This window comes from Phacochoerus africanus, chromosome 11 (assembly GCF_016906955.1).
Source record: "Phacochoerus africanus isolate WHEZ1 chromosome 11, ROS_Pafr_v1, whole genome shotgun sequence".
In the NCBI taxonomy this organism is placed as follows: Eukaryota; Metazoa; Chordata; class Mammalia; order Artiodactyla; family Suidae; genus Phacochoerus; species Phacochoerus africanus.
The window spans coordinates 127,287,237-127,309,984 of NC_062554.1; the positions used below are offsets into that span (position 1 = coordinate 127,287,237).

Below are 22,748 nucleotides of genomic sequence, written 5' to 3' on the forward strand. Positions count from 1 at the left end.
GAGCTGTGGTGTGGGTTGTAGACGCAGCTCTGATCCTGCGTTGCTGTGGTGTAGGCCGGAGGCTCCCGCTCTGTTATACCCCTAGCCTGGGAACCTCCATATGCCGCAGGAGTGGCCATAGCAAAGACAAAAAAAAAATCGTTAAAAATTTAAGACAAATTTTAATTATTCAGAAATGAAAAAATTAGATATTAGAAATTAATCATAAATAATACAAACATTTGAAAGGATGTTCCAAATTAGTTGTGATCTGTAGAATGCTAGTCTGTTTTGTTTTATAACATCCCAAGGAGAAACAGTCCATGATGGAAGAAACAAAGATGTTCATTAAACAGTTTTTAACTTGATTTTAAATAACGTGGAGTACTTTTAGAAGAAGAAAGAAAATTGCAGAGTATGTTTTTTTTTCATTTAAATACTTCATTTAACTGCTTTAACATTAAACTGGCACTTTAAAATGAATGAACGTTTCTTTTAAAACATGAGCATTAAAGGTGAAATTTAACATGACTGTGTTTTTAAAATTCTTAATAAATAGCTAAAGTGAACAATATTCTTTTTTAAATTGTGAATTTGTGTAACAGTGATCCAATGAAGAAAACAAACAGTGGCATGTAGCTTTTTAATTATAAACAGTACAAAAATAATTTTGATTTTCTGTAATTTCAATAAACTTCTCATAAAATACTTGGCAAAGGAAAAGAAATCCTGGGGATTCCTAATAATTACAGAATAAATTTGAACAAATAAATATGGAAATTAAGCTGTACTATCAGAATATGTTTACTCTTTCCCTCAGTTATATGTGTATACTCACCCATATAAAGAATTAGGAAGGGCAGTCTAATTGTAGACTTTTACTTCCTAAAGTTCATCTCATTTATCATTTAAATCTTGCACCTGCATCCAAGAGGAAGCTTAACAATAAGGATTGTTTATTTTGTAGGTTCTAAAGAAGCTAGAGCACCAGAGAAGACTTTTGAAGTGTGAAGAGATTTCCTGTAATTGAAACCAAAATGTCATTTATAGATCCTTATCAACACATTATAGTAAGTAATTTACTATTTATATATTCTTCGGGGCGAGGGGGCAGACACACTTTTGTGCATGAATATTGCTGAAGTTACGAGTAAAATAGAAAACTCTATGAAAAACCTTGAATTTTTTTAATGAAAGTAAACTTTATGTGGTTTAAATAAGGTAAAATCCACAATAAAACTAGCTCCTCTTCTTTTCATCACTGTAAGTTTCCAGAAAAGAAAGGCTTAGAGGGAAAAAATACCAAAACATCTGTAACAGTATTGAATGTTCACAGAACAATAAAAAATGTAATTATCAGTTAGCAATTATTAGCCTGCACCCGTCACATGAATTGATGGAGAGAAGATAAAATAATTGTTAAGGGCTACATTTTGGTATGCATTGCCAGGGTAATTAATTTTGTAAGCTTTCCCTTAGATATGCTTAAGCAAATTCTTCTGTGGTTGGATAATTTTTAGTAAAAAGTTGAATAATTCAAATTTTAGTGTGTAATTTTCCAAATTCCATTGGAAGTGTACACTCTTTCTCCTGATTAAAATGAAAAACAAACAAACAAAAAAACCCCCCAACAAACAGAAGAGAAATATTTCGGTGCTAAATTCAACACTTGAGATCCAGTTGGATTTATATGGTCCAGAAATAGTTTTTATGGATATTAAGGGGAAAGAAAACCTCATTTTTATTTAAAATGAAATGCTTTTCTCTTACCTTGCATCCTTCTCTGGCCACCATTCTCTTTCTTTCCCGGTCTGGATAGCAAAGGTTAATTTACTATAATTTTTTGTATTTCCTTCTTCCATTCACAACCTGAATCCCTGAAAACTGGACTCAGCTCTTGCATTTTCCAAAAAGATCTCATCAAGGGCCTCTTTGGTGCTGAATCAAATAGGTTCTTCAGTCTTCCCACTGCCACCCCATCTCCCAACCCCATCTCTGCTGGTCACTCTCCTCTTTTTAAAACTCCTTAAAAGTTTTTTGTTTGTTTGTTTTCTTTTTATTTATTTATTTATTTATTAATTATTTATTTTGCAAGCTTCTCTCACTCTCGTTTTTAAAGGAGGCATAATGTATATAAAGTGCATAGACCTTAATTGTTCAGCTTGATGGATGTTTACATATGTATTCCACCCATGAAACTCTTGTGCAGATGAAAATACACATTCTGAGGACCCCAGAAGAGTTGCTCATGTCCCTTTTAGACAATGAATTCCACAAATGTAACCAATATTTGACTTCTATTACCAAAGATCACGTTTCCTGTTCTTGACCCTCATAAAGATACCTGCATTCAACATTTTATCTGTGAGATTGTTTGATGCTGTGAATAGCAGAATTCCATACTTTGGCATTGCTACATCCCACTATCTGAACACTGTATACCACAGACTATCTGGTCTACTGATACCTTCCATGTCCTCACTGAAGGGCAATGCTACCTTTGCTGTAAATCGGGCAACCACGTAGGTGTGGCTTGGTTTCTTTTCTGTTGTGTTGGTCCATTAGTCTTTGTTTTCCCCAATACCCCTCCTATCTTAATCTCTATAGCTTTGACCTAGAAGGCTTTGGCCATTTATATACAGTAGCGTAAATCCTCCACCTTTTTCTTCTTCAAGATTGTCTTGGACTTTTTCAGGCTTCTGTGTGTCTTTATAAGTTTTGGAATCAATTTGTCAACTTAAACACACACCCACACACAAACCAACGCTGAGATTTTTATTAGCACTGGAATTATTCTACAGATAATCAGGGGAGAACTGACATGATAATAATATTGAATTTTCCAATTCATTTATAATCTATAAAACTAATGTTTATCTAGAAACTAAAAAACTAGGATTGCGTTTATATGGAAATACAAGTGACTTTTTTAGATCCAGTGAATTTACTGAATTTATTAATTTAATAGTTTGTAGATCCTTTTGGATTTTCAACTTACACATTCCTATTATTGGTGAATAATTCCAGTTTTATTTCTTCCTTTTAAATATCTAAATGTTCACTTATCTTTCTACCTTTCTGATTGTAGACCATCTATTTTAGGGATAGCTCATAAGTTTGAAAAATGTCTTATTTTCATAATTGTGCAATTAAAAATATTTTATAATCTTTATTGTGATTTATTCTTTGACACATAGATTAAACGTGTTTCTTTATTTTCAAACACTTGGTAATGTTTTAGTTGTTTTTTTCATTGATTTATAATGTCATTCCTCCCTGTTCAGAGAGGAGAGTCTGTATAATTTTTTTGTTGAATAATAAATAACAGAAGTGCTTTTGGAATTCCTAGTGGAAGTGACATGTAAGCACCAGTCTGAAGGTTTAGTAGAAGTTAGGTGAAGAGGGAGAAAATGACTTTTCTGGATTGGAAAAACATAGGTTAAGTAGTTTGGAGGTGAGAAAGTACATGATGTAAGGAAATAAAAGAAGTTCACCAGGGGTGGGGCATATACATTCCAAAGGATAGTATTATTTCAAATGACCTTCACTTTTCTACCTAATCTGACCACAAGGTTGAGTTAGTTTCAGATAAGTTTCTTTCCTTAGCATACTTAAAATCAACCTGCCTCTGCATATTTTAAGGCTCATTTCTGTCACCTTTTCTTGCAAATTTTGTTAACAATAACCAAATATTTAGGCCATAATAGTTACCTATATGGAGTTCGTGGTGGCTCAGCAGGTTAAGGATCTGGTGTTGTCACAGCTGTGGCTCGGGTTGTTGCTGAAGTGCAGGTTCGGTCCTTGGCCCTGGAACGTCTACATGCCATGGGCATGGCCAAAAAAATTATCGTTGTTACCTACATGGCATCTTAATCTGATGAAGCATGCTAAAACCGCAAATCTGTATCACATTTTTCTTGACCCTTCCCCAGCATCAGAACTGGACACTCAGTCAGCATCCCAATTCATGATGCTTTTCAGTGAAGAGGATGCTAAGAGCTTTATAGTTTTATTCATTCTTGTTTTTGCTGTATGTGTGAAAAAAACTATGCATGTGTACGTGTAAATTGTTTCAGTGGCACAATTCCCTGCCCTCGTTTTCACAGAAAGATACTTTTCACAATGTATAAGTGAGCACACTCAATATGGAACCCTTTCATCAAAAAAGGAAAGATGGGGAGAACTAAGCCAGTGTACTCGCAATGAAGGGTGCCAGACAGGCCAGCAAAGTTTGGCTGCCTCCAGGCAGTGAGGATTTTCACCACACCTGTGATGCAGGGACATGTTGGAGAATCCTGTGGGCTCATGCAGCAAGTTCTCTTGTTTGCAATGGTGCCAGCTTTTAAGAATGTAGGCGAAGATGGAGTAACAAATATATGGCAGCAGGCCGTTCCCGTAGAGTTGTTCTGAGCTGCTTTCCAACCTGAAGGCAACTGGTTCCTCCAGAATCTATCGAAGTTCATTTGGACCAAGAAGACATCATTGTTCCATCAATGTTCAGATATAAAATATTTATTAAAATTTCCATCTTTGCGCTTTGAAAATCTGAGTCACTTCCCTGGAGTGAGGAAAAAAAAAAAATCCACAACTTTTCCCACCACCTATTAGCAATGGAGGGCCCCATATCCAGGCAAACTAAGGTCGTGTCCACATTAGAGCTGGTCAGCCACATAGGTATGCAAGCACGACTGTCTGCTAAAATACAGGGACCTTTGAAAAATGTCATTGTAGGATGACTGGAAATATTACCAAAAAAGTAGAAAGCTGTTATTCTAGATTATTATAGTAACATGGGGCGGGGGGGTGGGGGGAGACACTGAGTAGGTAATCAAAGAGCTAGTGTTTTAGTGGCAGTTCCAGACCTCAGTTACGTGCTCTCGAGCACTCAAACTGAGTTGTAGCTGTTTCATATGGAGAACAGGGTATGAATAATACCTGCTGTGTCTGCTTCACTAGGCTTTTTATAAAGCATAAATCATTATGTCCCTAAATATTCTTTAGAAACTTAACAAGATATTTCTAGGAGGCAACTGAAGGTGAGATATTGCTGCTGGGAAATCAGAAATATAAAGGTGACGAAGCTATTGCAAAAACACAGCCATGGGCACAAATGGATAGTGAATTTTACGTCAAGTAGCATGTTTTTTGGAGATTCGAGAAAGGTGAAGCAGAAGATGGTGCGTGAAAAGCTTCCAGCTCCCCCTGAGACCAGCCATTCCCTGCCACAAGCCTCGTGGCACAAGTACACTCGTTTAAAGGAACACCCATATTTCTGCTTCTTCACCACAGAGCATAGATCAGAAATCTCTAGAAGGTCACCAAGTTTACTTCTCAGTTCTTCAATTTCAATTTTTTTTTTTTTTTTAATGGGCTGCACCCCGCAGCATGGGGAAGTTTCCCCTGGCCAGGGGCCAGGGCTACCAAAACTGCACCGCAGCAGTGGCCCAAGCTGTTGCAATGACAACACTGGATCCTAAACACACTGCATTATGTGGGAGCAGCTCCATTTGGTTCTATTTTAAAACTTCTGGGCCATTTCTTATAGTTTCCTGTTCCCTGTAGTCTTACTTAAGTCTGACTTCCATTTCCTGGATGGTGCTGATGTTAAGTTCAGCCTATTAATTAATTGTGCTGGTGGGTAGTCTTGGTTTCATACCTCCTCATGTTCCTAATTATCTTTGGTTTTGCTGAATATTATTGTAATGAGAAACTATCTGTAGAAATAATTCTTCAGAATTTTACTGGTTTCTGTCAGGTTTCTTGGGAAGCCAGGGGGAAAATGCAATCCCGGTTTCAGGTTAGTTGTTTTCTGGGCCCCTGGTTGAGGCTAAAATGGGTCGCAATACATGAAGGGCTGTTTATTCTTATTCCTATGGTACAGGCTGTGGAGTTTCAGGCTTGAAACAGGGGAATGGTTTCCTAGGGTCCTTATCCTCAGATGGCTTCTAATCCCTCAAGGCTGCTCAGCCTCTCAGCCTCCTCCTCTCTGGCTCAGCAAATGTCCCTGTGGCAAAATGGCCCTGTGCCTGTGTTTCTGTACTCCCCGTCTGGTCAACCCTGTCTTGGCAATTAAGGCCTTCCTATCTTGTTAGTTCTTTGTCATTAGTATTAGTCCTAGGGTTCTCTGATAGATCAGGAGATAATGTCTTGATTCATTCAGACTGCTGTATCGATAACACAGGTTCGGTGGCTTATAAACAGAAAGGTGTTGCTCATATTTTTGGAGTCTGCGAAGTCCAACGTCGAGGCAGCAGTGTGAATGCATTTGATGAGGACCTAGTTCGTAGCTGCTGTGTCTGTGAGGTGGAGGGGGTCAGCAGTCTCTCTGGATTCTTTTCTAAAGGCACCTATTCATTCATGGGGGGCGGGGGTGGGGTGCCTTGTCCTGCCCAAAGGTCCTATCTTCTAATACTGTCATCTTTGGGGGTTTAGGATTTCCACAGGTATTTTGGGGTGACACAAACATTCAGACCATAGCTGATATCTAGTTATGGGGATTTATTGTGAGGAATTGTCCCATGTGGTTATGGAGACTGAGAAACCCCAGAATCTAACATCTACAAGCTGGAGACCCAGGAAGGACAATGTTGAAATTCAGTTCAGCTCTGGAAATGAAGGGAGATGTCTTAGCTCAAAAAGTGAGCTAGGAAAAGAGCAACAGATCCTTCCGTTTGTTCTTCAGGCCCTCAGTGGATTGCCAACCCACAGTGGGAATGGAAATAGCCTTTCCTGAGTCTACGGATCCAGGGGCTAATCTCATCTAGAAACACCCCTCTGGACACATCCAGAAATAATGTTTAATCTGGGCACCCTGCAGCCAGTCAAGCTGACAAATAAAATTAACCATCACAGTTACTTTAGGAAAATACTTCTTTTTTAAAAACTCATCTAGGTTTATTTATTTTATAGAGGAAGTGGTAACCCAGATTACTTAGTCTGCCATTATCACAAGTGGAATTTACTTGAAATCAATAGTGCCTCTACGTAATCCCAAGAAGATAGGTAATCATCTCATCTCAAAAAGATTTCCGCAGATGGTAAAGTTATCCCCCAACCGTCATATTCAGTATTGCTGTCTGTGAAATTCCAGTGGTGAACTCTGGATTTGTACTAGGGGACCCTTGAGAAATCTCATGTGGTTGGTATATCACAATTGCCCTTTTACAGATGAACAAACCAAGGCTGAAAGGGGTTGCTGGGCCCAGTTCCAGCATGTGTGTGGAGGCCTCTCCACACCACCAACTAATTCTTGGACACTAGCAAAGTAACCAAGAACTCAAATCGATTCTATAATTGTAAAATCCGGCATTGCCGTGAGCTGTGGTGTAGGTCGCAGATGTGGCTCCGATCCCACATGGCTGTGGCTGTGGCGTAGGCTGGCGGCTACAGCTCTGATTAGACCCCCAGACTGGGAACCTCCATATGCCGCGGGTGCAGCCCTAGAAAACTCACACACAAAAATTCTCTAATTATAAAATATAAAATTAAAAAATATATATGTTCATCTGAGTCCCCATATATATATTTCCTACATCTCACAGTATTACAAGGGCAGAAAACTGAGACAGAAAATATAAAAGCATTGTATCATAACTACCCTTCTGACTTGTGTCTGTATCTTTTAGTTATTAATTATTTTTCACTTACTGAAGAGTACAAGACAAAAAGATTTTTGTTTTGTTTTTATGGCATGAGGAAGTTCCTGGGCTGGATGTCGACTCAGAGCCACAGCTGCAGGCCTACACCCAGCCACAGCAATGCTGGGTCTGAGCCGTATCTGCAACCTATGCTGAAACTTGCAGCAATGCCAGATCCTTAACGTACTAAGCAAGGCCAGGGATTGAGCCCACATCCTCATGGGTACCAGTCAGGTTCATAACTCCCCACAAAAGAAAAAAAGGTTAAATAGCTGTATTTATGTTCATGGGAATAGATATTTAACTTGAGGGAGGGTCCTTCCTAAAAGCTCTTCCTCTGACGGTTGTAATTTAACCACCAAACAATAGGAAAATTAAGCAAAGAATATTAGATTTTTTTTTAATGCTATAGCTATTAGGAGAGAGCTAAAGAAAAGCAGAGAACATTTAATGCATTTTTTTATACTCAAAGCTGTCAGAATTATTTCATATATTAAAATGAAACAATTAAAAACACTCAGTAGATCACTCACAATGCTTTGCATCTAAAGAAATAAATGCATTTACCAAACTTCAGGAGCATTTCCAGAATCATTTCAGTGACTTAGAACAGATAGAGTAGTCAGATTAGGTCAAAAAGTGGATGTGTGCAATATATAATGCAAACAAAGTCAAAATAATTTTTGAAAGCCAGCTTATTTTTAACCTAAAAATACACTAAAAATCAAAGTAGCAGAGTTCCATGAAGACCCTAAAATACAAATGTACTTCAATAAATATTTTTTTGCTGTTTTTCCATGAGATAAGCCTACTTTACATATCATTTAGCAAAAAGCATAAAAATTGCCTCAGCATGTCTTTTTTCCTCCTTGATGAAAATGAAGCAGTGCATTCCAAAATCATTTTTCTTTTCCTTTTTCTGCTTTTCAGGGTTGAACCTGCGGCATGTGCAAGTTCCCAGGCTAGGGGTAGAATTGGAGCTACAGCTGCACAGCAACTTGGGATCCAAGCCTTGTCTGCGACCTGCACCACAGCTCATGGCAACACCAGATTCTTAACCCACTGAGTGAGACCAGGGATCAAACCTGCATCCTCACAGTTACTAGTGGGGCTCCTTACTGCTGAGCCACAATAGGAACTCCAAAACTGGGGAAGTTTTAAGCTAAGAGTACATCACTAGTCATGAAGGGGTTTAAGGAGAGGAGAATTCAGCATAAAATCGGGGTAAAGATTGACAGAGTCCACGCTGACCGACATCAGGGGGCTCAGGGAAGGTCAACAGGGTCATCCTTTAGGTTCTGGTTGATCTGGTGGTTGAGTGCTTCAGGCTAATCTTAACCATTGAAACACAACGGGGAATCTTAAATCATTTAATATCTTTGCTATTGTTACTTCTCTTGCCTGATAACAATCCCTTGTCCCTGCATTCTTTTGTTCCCCTAAGATCCTTAATTAATGAGACCTGTTCAAGGACAAGCATTGTGGCCAGGCTTAGATCACAAAATGGCTTAGGCCAAACAGGACTTCTCTGCTGTCAAGAAAGCCATGACTGGTTCTCTTTCTCTGGGGACCCCCTACCCTATTTGCCTATAGTGTGGAGGCAGGAATAAAGTTAATATTCACAAAAAATCTCTGTGGTACTATAGCTATTACCATTGGACTAGAATCTCTATCAGTTAAAATTTAGGTACTAAAAATTTGGGTGATTGCTTATTTCAAGTATCTTGAAGACATTAGAATCACAATACATTTATGGTGAATATGTCATTAAATGAGTATTTTAGACTCAAGCTGTTACCATATAATTTTTTTTTTTTGTCTTGTCTTTTTAAGGCCACAACCTCGGCATATGGAGGTTCTCAGGCTAGGGGTCTAATCGGAGCTGTAGCCACAGGCCTACACCAGAGCCACAGCAACATGGGATCTAAGCTGCGTCTGCGACCTACACCACAGCTCACAGCAACGCTGGATCCTTAACCCATGGAGCGAGGCCAGGGATTGAACCTGTATCCTCATGGATGCTAGTGGGGTTCACTAACCACTGAGCCATGACGGGAACTCCTAATTTTTTTTTTTTTGTTTTTGGTACGGGTTTCGCTTCTAGAGCAGTTCCAGTAAACCTGATTAAAAATAGGACCTAAAATCTTCTACCTTCAATGAAAATGAACTCTATACTTACTTTAATATTTAAAGATTATTACAATAAGTTATATTTCATATTTATTACATATTCTTAATATATAATAGAAAATTATATATGCAAGTGGAAAGTTTCTGGTTCATGACGGGGAAGAAATTCAAGTCATATTTCTGATTATACTTTTTTTTAATGATGTCTGCTAAAGTTAAATTCTGTTGCCAAATTTGGTGTTTTGGACATTAGGATAATTTGTGCATATAGCCAATCCATGACTGATACTTCCTAAAGCAAGTTTATGTATTTGTTTGTTCACTTTTTAAAAAAATGTTTTAAAGTATAGTTGATTTACAATGTTTCAATTTCTGCTATACAGCAAAGTGACCCAGTCATGCATTTATATACATGCTTTTTCTCACATTATCTTCCATCATGTCAGGTGAAAGGACCTCATTGCTTATCCATTCTGAATGTAATAGATTGCATCAGTTAACCCCAACCTCCCAGTCCATCCCACTCCCACCCCCTTGGCAACCACAAGTCTGTTCTCTATGTCTGTGAGTCTCTTTCTGTTTTGTAGATAGGGTCATTTGTGGTATATTGTATATTCCACAGAGAAGTGATATCGTATGGTATTTTTGTTTCTCTTTCTGACTGACTTCTCTTAGTATGAGAATCTCTAGTTTAAAGCAAGTTTAGATAGCACTGTTGGTCGAAACTAGATAAAGTGATTGCTCTTTAAAAAATGTGGGAGAAGAGTAGCATGATGTTTGTGCCTCTTAAATGTATTAGAAGGAGACCACAGCAGGAAGTGACACAGAAAATAAGTATCTTATCGAAAAAAGTATCTTGACTCCTGTGTGACATCAATGCAGCATTTTTTTTTTTTTTTTAATTTCTGAGATGTGTTTGAAGTTGCCTGTTGCTGATTATGGCGATCGCAATCTCTGGGTTCAGTAATGAGGTTCTGTAGTCATTATACAGCCTGTAGTTTGGGTTTGAGTTAAAATTAGGCAATGGCAGTTGCATAGAAAAAAATATGTCCATGCAGAGTCGACCTTCTCTTCCATCAGATTTGTTTTATAATTGTTCTTTCATTCTTTGTAACAGTAGCACTTTCAACAGAGTAGGAAAACCATCAAGTTGATTTTAGATAAATGGACTGGTTCCGTTTTCCAGTGCCCAGGCCTCTGAGTTACAAATGTCAGTATAATTCTCCAGAATGAACTTAACGCCATAGTAGTTTTCATAATGGCTTGGAACTTGTAATTATGAAGAGAAAAAGGGTCATGATTTTCACTATGGAAAAGATAAAGGTAAAGAAAAACACTCAGAGTAAGGTAATCCAAGACCTGAAGGCAAGGCTTAATCTTGATGACTAAATAAGGGTATTGAGCTTAGACGTGACAGCTCAATTGAAATACGGCATCTCCCTTTGCCAACTACCAGGTAGCTTTGTGCTGAGTCATTAGGTCCCCCCTAGGGAACACTGGTTTTGCATTCAATAATATCATTTCCTCTGGCACCATCCCTGAAACATAACCCAAAGTCTCTTATCCAAGTCAGAAGCTAGCCCAGTCCACACTAGTTTGAAATTATACATGATATTGGCCCCAGGAAACATGGTTCTTCATAGCTCTTAGAAAGAGATGGGCATGATTTTGACACTCCTGTTTTCAGAAGTTATTTACAGGTCATCTGAAGATTTGTGAGGCTGCCAAAATTAACTTGCAAAAACCAAGAAAGTGATTGATTGGCTCCTTATTTCCTGCGAATGCTGTGCAAGTAATTTGTTCATTATAGTTAGGAAGGCCGAATTGAGACTGAGGGAAACAAAAGCAAATTGAAAGGGAGAGTCGAATGATAGAGAAAATAGCCCATTATTAGAGGGACTTTAGGTCAGCTACAGATAAGAGAATAAATTGTAACTATCTATCGTAGTTTATTTTCAACTCTTTTGGTCAGGTTTTACATCTGTCTTCCTAATCACCACATTAACTATATTATTGATGGACAGCATACATATGCCAGGCTCGGTGCTCTGGTCTCTGTATGAATTGTTTTGTTTCATTCTTAAATTACCCCTGTGAAATAGGTACTATTATTGTTGCCATTCTTTTTTAAAAAATTTTATTGGGGTATAGTTGATTTACAGTGTTGTGTTAGTTTCAGGTGTACGGCAGAGTGACTCAGTTATAGATATACATATATCCATTCTCTTTGTTTTGGTAATTAAAAAAGTTTTATTGAAATATAGTTGATTTACAATGTTATGAGAATTTCTGCTGTACAGCAGAGTGATTCCGTTACACCTATATACATATCCATTCTTTTTCAGATTCTTTTCCCATGTAGATTATTACAGGTCACCAAATAGAGTTCCCTGTGCTGTACGATAGGGCCTCGTTGGTTATCTGTTTTCTATATTGCAGTGTGTCTATCTATACTACTTTAGTAAATGGAAATAGCCTTTTTTTAAACCATTAGTTATGGTTGTTGTTGTTGTTATTATTATTGCTTGTGTGAGTAAAGGAATGTAGGAAGAATAAAGACATGGGTGCAGGAAGACTGGATTCTAATTCAATTTTAACTTTTACTATTTGTGAGATACTGGGAAAATTACTTAATCTCTCAGAACCTCACTTAACTCATCTATAAATATATATAATAGCATTTATTTTTCAGATTGGGAAAATTAAATGAGAATTTGCATCAAGCGGAATGTATACTGTATGGTTCAAACGCAATGAATCCTTATTATAACAATATCATCTCTCTGTACATGTTATTAATAAACATTTGACATACGAATACATTTGCAGCAATTTTAGTTTTCTTTAGTGGAGAAAGCTAATCCATAAACTGGGTTTTTGAGAGCATGTACTTATTCTCCTTCAGGCTCAGATATCATTTGTCTAGGATCATGTTTTTTGTTTTTGTTTTTTCCCTTGTATGTACATGTCTTATTGTTACAGCACCATTTGTTGAAAAGGCTCTTTTTTACATCATGTTGCTTGAGCAAATTTGTCAAAAATCAGTTGACTATGCGTGTTGTTCTATTTGGGGGCTCTCTATTCTGTTCCACTGATCTATTTGTCTATTCTTTCATCAATATCATGTTGTTTTGATTACTGTAGCATTACAGTCAGGTAGCATTACTCTTCCAGCTTTATTCTACTCCTTCGATATTATATTAGCTATTTGGGGGTCTTTTGCCTTTCTCCATAAACTTTAGAATCAGCTTGTTGATATCTATAAAATAACTTGCTGGGAATTGATTGGGATGGTCTTAAATCTCTAGATCAATTTGAGAAGAACTGGTATCTTGACAATATCCAGTCTTCTATCCATGAATATGGAATATTTTTCCATTTACCTGCTTGATCTGTTTATTTCTGATAGAGGATATTGAATTCTCTAACTAGAATAGTAGATTCTCTCCCCCACTCCCTTTTTTTTTTTCGGTAGGAGGAGTGCATGTGATTTTTGATTGTAGTATAAGACTATATGCCTTTTTTAAAGCATTCATGGTTTTTTTTTTAATGATTGATAATTTCGTTTATGTAGAATAAAACTTTGACTACTCAGAGCTCTTCTGAATACAAAAAGTGTTTCTCTTTGACAACAAACTTGAATAAAAATCATTGTGAGGAGTTCCTGGTATGGTGTGGTGGGTTAAGAATCCAGCATAGGTCTCAGCTGTGGCTCGGATTTGAATTCAGTTCCTAGTCTGGGAACTTCCATATGCCTTGAGTGTGGGAGGAAGAAAAGAAAACAGAAGATATATATCTTTGAAAGATATTATATGCTTCCCTGCCTTTTTAGACAATGCTCGTTATTCATGACTTTACCTCTTCTTGATGCTCTATTATAAATCTGAACGTAAATTACTCTGTGATTGAGTAATATCTTCAGAAACTCTTGAATGCTATATAACTTTTGCTGCTTTATCCTAGCTTTTAGACTGCAATTACGCACTTCTCTGAATTGTCTTAGTTTCTTTTTAATTAGTTATGGACTTTTTAATCAGTTTATAAATAAGTCTATTAAATTAAGAAACGTAGGAGTAGCTTATAAATGTGGGCTTCTCCTGAGATTAAACAACAGTGCTTGAGCTTTGGATAAAAAGACTTTGTAATTTTTCACTTTCTCAGAGAACTGTATGCATTCTTGCTTTCTAATTCTGTGGGTAGAGTTGTTTTGATCACTAATTTCCAGTTAGGTGAAGTTTTTTATAAAGGCTTCTACCTGTTAATATTTATTATATGCGTGTAAACTATTAGGCTAACAGAAACTTTTAACATTGTTGCATACGGTGCATAAGAAATGCATTAAAATTAATATAAGTAGTTTGCTGGTTATTGTCTTGGGTCCAAAGGATTTTGAAAACCACTCTGGAAATGTTATACCAGAAAAGACTTTCATTGAACAGTAACAGTAAAAACAAACTTAGATAATGCAAACATCTTGCTCTGACTTTGCCTTTCTAAGCCAGGATTTTCTTATCACCCAGTACAAAGCCTGATTGTATACCTAGGAAAGCCTGCAGTCCTGATTTACATTTTTTCTCCAAGGGCTTGGTAAACTCTGTAGAGTAGGGACTGCAAAAAAGTCCTAACAGTCAAACTGTAGCCATATTTTGAAGCATGATCTAAACTTCTCAATTCTATGTGGGGAAAGAGGAGAAGATCAGAAAAGGAAAAGCCTCAGGATCAAAGAATGTTTCTGGTATGCGTGTTGCTTCCTTTCTACTGGAATATTTTTGGTTAGTCTCAAGGAAACAGTGAAAACAATTTACTTAGATGCTATATTACAAGCTGATTTTAAATTCATTATCATTTTTCTTTCCAGGTGGAGCACCATTATTCCCACAAGTTCACGGTAGTGGTATTACGTGCTACCAAAGTGACAAAGGGAGCGTTTGGTGACATGCGTAAGTGCCCTTATTTGCTCTTCTGTTGAAAGTACGTAATTATGATTCACTCTCTAGTTGCTTGAATTCCTTGACAAGCCAGGGGCTGTCCCTTCTTCAGATGTGTTCATCTTTGTCTGCATATTTGAGTGACTTGCTGATGTTCTTCTATACATCAGAATAATATTTTATCTTGACTTTACATTAATTGAGTGTACTTGGAATCAGTGAAAATGACTATCTTATGATATACAAATCTTTGGGTTTCAAAGACATTCTATTTTGGAAAGAAGACTGAGTCAAAACTTTAGACCAACTGCCTCTGTAAAGTATTGTGCCTATACGGTTTTTTAAAAATGTAGTTTCTCTAGTGCTTATGGCTTTAAGTATGTTTATTATGTGTGGAAATAGCTAGAGAAACTGGTGTGGGACAACTCGAAATGATATGATCCACCGTCTGAGGATAATGTTGAATTGACTTGTCAGTATCCTTCTCTGTGTTTTCAAATGCAATTTTCCTGGTTAATCTTACCATTCCATTCAACTGTTTGCATTAGCTCCTGCGTCATGGTGGTGGGAATACAAACAAGGATGGGCGAAGATTGTGAAGTGAATTGGGTAAAGTTGTAGATTCTTTCCAAAGTATGAGAATGACGATTTACCCCTGAGGATAGGTTTGGGGGAAAGAATGGAGATGGCAAATTTATCAGTCTGGGGAGCAGGGAAGTCTTTCCTAGACAGATGGATTTAAACTGGTACTTGAAGGAAGAGAAGGCATTTGGTGTTATGAGCAGGGAGAGTCCCAGGCAGAGAAAACAGCACGTTCAAAGAGATACACAGCAAAGGTGAAGGAGGATAAGCACTGACACAACAAGACTGAGGTTTTATCAGAAATTTAACAGGAAGAATTTGATGACATCTGAGTAAACAAGTCACATGGATTGAGTCTTCACTACAAAAATGTTTGTTCTGGTCATAGTGTGTTAAATATATGGAAGGCAAATGTGGAATATACTTTTTAAGAATAGGAAAGACTTCAGCTTGTTGAAATCATGATGAAAATGGGCCAATAAAGAGATGTTAAATACTAAGAAATGGAAAATTTGAGCTCTGGGCTCAAACTTTTGGTGAATGAAGAAAGATGTCCAAGAAGTTGGTAAAAGTTGGAAGTAAGGAGGGGACCAGGGAGTGAAATCTAATGGCAAGAGTTTTGGATGGGCATTGCATCCTTGCAGAGGTGACAGGAACAATTTCGTCAAGTCTAGTCTGGACCAGGAGTTTATTTTTTAAAATTTATCTCATACATTAATCTATCCCATTTAATCACTCCTTGGCCAATGTTTTTCTTAAGTTGTTCCTAATTTGCTTTAAAAAAAAAAATGAGAGTTCACTGGAGAAAGGTTCCTGTGAAAGAGAAGCCACATCAGAAGCCAAATTTAAAAACTGGACCCCCATGACCTTGAGAGAAACATAGCACTTACAACTCTAGAGGTCCTGCTGTTAATTAGAAAAGCCATTCTAAATTCAACTAAAGGCTGTGTTAGTGACTGGCCAACCATACAAGTTACTGATCTAATTTGACTTTAAAAAAAGTATAGTTCTCTCTTATACAAAGTAGCAGCAATATTTTCTGTCAGCACAGAGCTGTCTTAGAGACAATGGCTGTCACTATGCTTAAGAGGAGTCCAAGAGCAGTTCAAATTTTATTCTGTGAGTTCCCTTCAACTGGTGTGATCTGATTTCTTAGCTACTTTCCCCGTAAGCCCCAGACACTTTGACCATGCTTATTTATTTATTTATTTTGGCTGCGCCTGTGGCATGCGGAAGTTCCTGGGCCAGGGATGGAACCCAAGCCACAGCAGTGACAATGCTGAGTCCTTACCTGCTAGGCCACCAGGGAACTCTTGGCCATGTTTGTTTACTGTAAGTAGGACCAGAAAGACAGTAATGCTGCAAGTGTCATTTAAAACTTACTTGAGCTGACGTTGGTAACGTTACTCAAAAACGAACGTATGTTAATATATCTCATGAAATAGCAAACAAGTGCATTTTCAATCCCCAGTGTGCCCAACGCAGCTTATACCCTTGATTTCCAAAAAGCTTCCTTTTTAAAGAGAAGGACCCAAGGAAGTCATAGCCACTGGAGATTAAGCATTATTAGAAAAAGGGTAGTGTCGGAACATTTTGTTAACATTTTTATTCAGCATTTGTAATTTGATTTTATTTTGCTTGTGTTATAAATTTTTTGGGGGGAGGGGATTGTTGCCAACCCTTGGTATCTCCTTGATGCATTTTCAGAACATCAGGAGGAGACAGAAAGAAAGAACAGAAGAGAGTCTTAGAGAAATGAATTCAGTGATAAGTTTAGTAAGAAAAAGTAGAGGGACAATATACGGTGACTAAGAATTTATTTTTGAGAAGTTGTGGGAGGTTGTAGTGAGAAAAGGCATAGGTGTGAGCTGTTTTTTCTAAGAGGCGTTTTGATGATGTTGCTTGGTGAGTTTCATCTAATCAAATCACCAAGTAAGTGGAATTTGGGCTTCTTCTAGATAGAAGTTCTTTAAAGGTAGACAAAGATGGAACTATAAAAAATGTCCTAAGATCTGCAAAGGATGACAGAAAATTACACTCTCTTCTGTCGTTGATAGTGCCTACATTTACTTAAAAATTTCAATAAAGTTTTGAGTGGTGGTAAAGAAGGACAGATTACTGTTAGGTTTTTCTGCTTTACCTGTGTAGGTGGACATTTTCTCAAGGAAGCCACATGAATCAAAGAGTTGACATTTAGTAAAGTACCTATGTTCTGTTTTTTTCAATCTAATACTAAGATTATATCTAAATTTTATTTTGTCCCTTGATAAGTCATCCTATTCTCTTCTTTCTTTTCCTCCTTCCTTCCTTTCTTTTTCAGGCCTCACGTGTGGCATATGGAAGTTCCCAGGCTAGGGATCAAATCAGAGCTGAAGCTGCCAGCCTACGCCACAGCCACAGCCACATCCATGATGGATCCGAGCCATTTCTGCAACCTATGCTGCAGCTCATGGCAACTGGATACTTAACCCACCAAGTGACCTAGGGATCAAACCCACATCATCATGGATCCTAGTCAGGTTCTTACCTGCTGAGCCACAACAGGAGACCCAAGTCATCCTATTCTAACTAGCTGCATTTAGAAATACCATCCTTTATTCCTAAAATATCATAATTTAATCAGCAGCATCCCATAAACTATCTTGAGAGGAGTCGGAGCTGACATGTTCATCATAACATTTCACTCATTTCCTTGTTTTCACCTCAGAGCACTGGGCCAGCCAAGAACAAAACAGCCCCTTCCCAGATGTGGTTGCTCATCTCACTATGTTCCAAACACATCATTTATACCCAGTGCTGCAGTGGTGCCAGCCCTTCCCTGCATTCTTATGCTCACATCATGTGAAGAGGTAGTTTGAAGTTCAAATGTGCACCTGACTCACCATAGTCTTATTTCAAAAAATAAGTCATTTGCATTAATTTGACAATATTAACATGTAACTGGGAGTACGTCACTCGTGCCAGGCACTGAGTGTTGGGTGGATTATTAAATATTATATTAAACTCGCTATTTTGCATCATTCCTTTCCTTTTCCAACAGGAGACATGTATGTGCAGAATGACTGCAGTGACAGTACAATTTCAGTTGGTAATATAGTTTTCTTTGTGCATATGTGAAACAAAACACACCTCCCTGTCCACAAACCTCATTTTATAACCAAACGAGATAGCTGGCACAAAGGCTACAGCTCCCTCGCTGAATTTCTGCTCCTTTTAAAAAAGTGTTAGGAAAATGCAGATCATACATTATCATGGAGGCTCATCTCAGAATTCAGAACTAAATAAAGCCCTGTTTCATCCCCTAAGATGAAATCAGAGAATGAATACTGTAGTGTTTTTTAAAACGGTAAAATACCATACCAATGTTAGATATTTTTGATACCCTAATGTCAACTGAAAAATATATATGTACGACCTAAAAGTGGATGGTAAGTTTTATTTGGGGCAAAATGAGGCCTTAACCCCAGGAGGCAGCATCTCAAGTAACCCTGAGAAAACTGCTCCAAGAAGGCAAGGGGGAGCTGGGATACACAGGAGTTTTGCAACGAAAGGGTAAGTGGTAGGAACAAAGGATTACTGTTAAAAAGGAATTTAGTGCTTTTCTATGTATAGGAAGCTGCAGGGTCTGGAGTCACTGAAATCATTCCTTTACGGTGCACCTCAGCTGTCTGGGGCCAGTATCCTCTGTTTTCGCATCCTGAGGTTCCTCAGGGCTCACTCTTGGGAGTGGCTACAGTCTGATGGCTGCTAAGTAGCAGGTGTTCTTTGTTTTCTTCCTGCGTCCCCCCTCACTAGGTTCACCCTTGGAGGTGGCTGCAATCACTGATGCCTGTGACATCTTTTGTTTACAGATATGGCAGGCAATATTTTATTTCTCACTAATTATGCCTATGTACTGAGGATTCTTTTCTAGTCTCATTGGACACAATTCTTTCTTTACAAAATTGGCATCGTAAATATTAGGACTTCTAAGGACAGTTGTTGGAATGCAGATGAATCTACTGTCCTTAAGTACTCAGGAAACCACAGAGCTTAAATGCCAACATTTAAGCTTTATGAAAAAATATATATATACTTGGGAGAATTGTGAACTCATTGTCTTTAAACCAATTTTTATAAGATTGTACTGCTTAATATTTTAAGATACTTTTTAAAGGATTTTTTAAGGATCCCAGGCTTTCATTTTTCGTAATGTCTTTGTGGGTAAATGATATTTTATTTCAGATAAACCTTTAGCAAGATCTTGCTCACATTCCTAATTTTAAAACAGCAGGTTCAAGGCTGACCTAATATCTCCATATGGTGCTTCTTAGGCTTTAATGTTGATATGTTTCACTGGGAGATAATTGTCTAAAATGCAGATTCTGATTCAGGAGGTCTGGGAAGTAGAGTCTAACATACAGGTGATGCGGACATTGCCCATCCATGGTCTGCATTTTGGGAGCCAGGGTCTAGGCAATTTCTTCTATTTTTATTTTTGCTTATCCTGAGGCTATAGAGATTAAAAACTCAGATAAAAAGACCTTTAGATATTCCAAAATGGAAGTTACCACTAAGCTCATGGGTTAAGAATCCAACTGCAGAGGCTCAACCTGGGTTCGCTCCCTGGCCCAGTGCAGTGGTTTAAAGGATCAGGCTTTGCTGCACCTGCAGCATAGTCACAGCTATGGCTTGGACTCAGTCCCTGTCCTGGGAACTTCTCTATGTGTGTATGTGTGTTGGTGTCCAAAATGGACAAAGTTTCTAATTTTTTTTTTTTTGGTTTCTGCTGATTTTACTGTTTTTAAATGAAATAATCATGAGCATCTTAATACTCTTTATTTTAAAAATCCTATGTAGGATTAATTACATGACTTACTACATTATTCTTGAGAAGAATGATAGAAACAAATACAGATGCCCTAAACATAGCACAATTACATTATAAAATTCTGAAATTTGTTTATGCTGTAATCATGATCATTCTAGATTGAAGGCAATGAAAAAGTAGGGCAGGAGTTCCCACTGTGGCACAGGGGTTAAGAACCTGACTGCAGCAGCTCAGTTCACTGAGGAGGTATGGGTTCAATTCCCAGCCCTGTGCATTGAGTTAAAGGATCTGAGTTGCCTCAGCTGTAGTGTAGGTCTCAGCGCTGGCTTGAGTTCATTCCCTGGCCTAGGAACTTCCATATGCCATGGGTGCAGCCTTAAAAAAAAAAAAAGAGTAGGGTATATATTTTTACGTTTCAAAGATCACAGTGCATACTTAAAATGAAATGATCAAATGTATGGAAGGTACCATATATGCACACATTTCCAAATATAGTCTTCCTCCCTGGTACACATAAAGGTATCCTCCATAAATATTTTGATATGGTTTAATGCTCTCTCAATTTCCTAATTCGATTTTATTGGGACAGATCTGAGCACCCAGGCAGGGTAACTCTAGATACTCTGCTTTTTGTTATGCTAACATTTGACGTACTGTTTTCCTCTCCCCTGCAAAGACCTTCGGTTGAGATGTGGCACGTCTGTGGGATACTCTAAGTATGTTGACTGCGTGAAATTTGAAAAAGTACTTCTCCACAAAATAAGTTTAAATTGCTGTCTTTCACGTATCGTCAGAGAATGAGAGTACAAAAACAGGGTGATTCAAACAGAATGGAAGACTTCTAAAATATTCTAGACACAGGAGAACGCCTATATCATTTTTTTTTTAGATTCCACATATAATCAATATCATATGATATTTGTCTTTCTCTGTCTGACTTACCTCACTCAGTGTGATCATCTCTAAGTCCATCCATGTTATACAAATGGCATTAATTCATTCTTTTTTATGGCTGAGTAATATTCCATTGTGCATATGTACCCCATCATCTTTGTCCATTCCTATATCAGTGGGCATTTAGGTTGCTTCATGTTTTGGTTGTTGTAAATAGTGTTGCAATGAACATTGAGGTGCATGTATCTTTTTTAAATAAAGTTTTCTCCTAACATATGCCCAGGAGTAGGATTGCAGGATCATATGGTAACTCTATTTTTAAGTTTTCTCTCTCTGTCTCTCTCTCTCTCTCTCTTTTTTTTCTTTTTTTTTTTTTGCTTTTTAGGGCCATGTGAGGCATGTGGAGGTTCCCAGGCTAGGGGTGGAATCAGAGCTACAGCCACCAGCCTATGCCATAGCCAAAGCAATGTGGGATCCAAGCCACATCTGTGACCTACACCACAGCTCATGGCAATGCCAGATCCTTAACCCACTGATCAAACCTGCATCCTCATGATTCCTAGTCTAGGCTCGTTAACTACTGCGCCACGAAGGGAACTCTGTATTTTTAGTTTTTTGAGAACCTCCATACTGTTCTCCACAGTGGCTGCACTAATTTACATTTCCACCAACAGTATAGGAGGATTCCTTTTTCTCCACACCCTCTCCAGTATTTAGGTAATTTTCAGTTTTTCACCTTAGAGGCAAGAAATATCCATTCTGAATTCCTGGGTTGAGCTAATTATTGGAGCCGTCTTTTTTTTCAGCTTAAGAGAAACAAATGGTGGAATAGCACTTCCACTTTCTTTTTGATACTCTTGGGCACAGTTCACTCCTTTGCTCCCCTGACAGCTGTCCAGATCTCTGTTTAATACCTGCCACATGTACTTGTAAGATTGGGGCCTGCATCTTACTCTCTTTTTAGAAAATAAGTGCTTAGCCTTGAGTCTGGCATAGTAGGAAGGTCTCAGAGAAATTTGGATGAATGAATAGAATACATAAATATATGTAACTATACGTTTTTTGCATATTGCTTCTTTTTGTCTCAGAGAGCATTTTAAAAATTTAATTTCTATTTTTTGTAGATTATAAATATCTGTTATTTCTTTCCATTGCTATCTAGAATTTTCATGGATTTCAAATTTTATACCCCTTTTGGGTTTATAACATAATTATTCTTGGATTAATTACAGAGTTTCAAATATTATGTTTTATAAATGGCACTGCTACCTTGTCTGAATCAAACTAACCTCAGCCCTTAAGTTGTGATTGAATATGAGTTTTGGTTTATTCATATTTTTGGAATATTTTTGAGAATCCACCTGTGATTCTAAAAATTCTAAAATAATTTCCCAATGGACATTTTATGGAAAATGATTGCAAGCTGAGTGAAGTATTCCAGAACACTTGTCTACCTCTCATCTCTTATCTTGTATTTTCTATGTGGTAGGGAAATAAAGTGTGTACGGGAGGAGCTCCCTGTTCCTCCCTCCTTTAAAATACCATGCATTTTAGTAAGTTGTTAAAATGGTTTTGTGAGTACTGTTAGTCCTTTTCCTCTGTATTTAAATTTCAGTTGTTTGTTTTTGTTTGTTTACACATATGTATTTGTGTGTCTTAGATCTGACCAATGCAGTGCATGAGCCTGTCTTTGACATTTTGTTAGCATCAGGTTATGCTCGAGGGGCTTTTCACCACCTTTATTCAGTGCTGCACGGAGCTATATTCTAGTGGTATATTTGGCAGCCA

The 22,748-nt window shown here is 37.7% G+C and overlaps 1 protein-coding gene across 3 annotated transcripts in view; it reads left to right on the forward strand.

Annotated features, from left to right (window-relative positions):
- Positions 1-22,748, forward strand: part of PLA2G4A (phospholipase A2 group IVA) — a 160,225-nt gene that overhangs the window by 30,053 nt on the left and 107,424 nt on the right. For all 3 annotated transcript variants that reach the window (XM_047751917.1, XM_047751918.1, XM_047751916.1), the window contains 2 exons: positions 947-1,049; positions 14,605-14,686. In XM_047751917.1, the coding sequence (XP_047607873.1) occupies positions 1,017-1,049; positions 14,605-14,686 (115 nt within the window). In that variant the 5' untranslated portion in view covers positions 947-1,016. The remainder of the gene's footprint in view (positions 1-946; positions 1,050-14,604; positions 14,687-22,748) is intronic.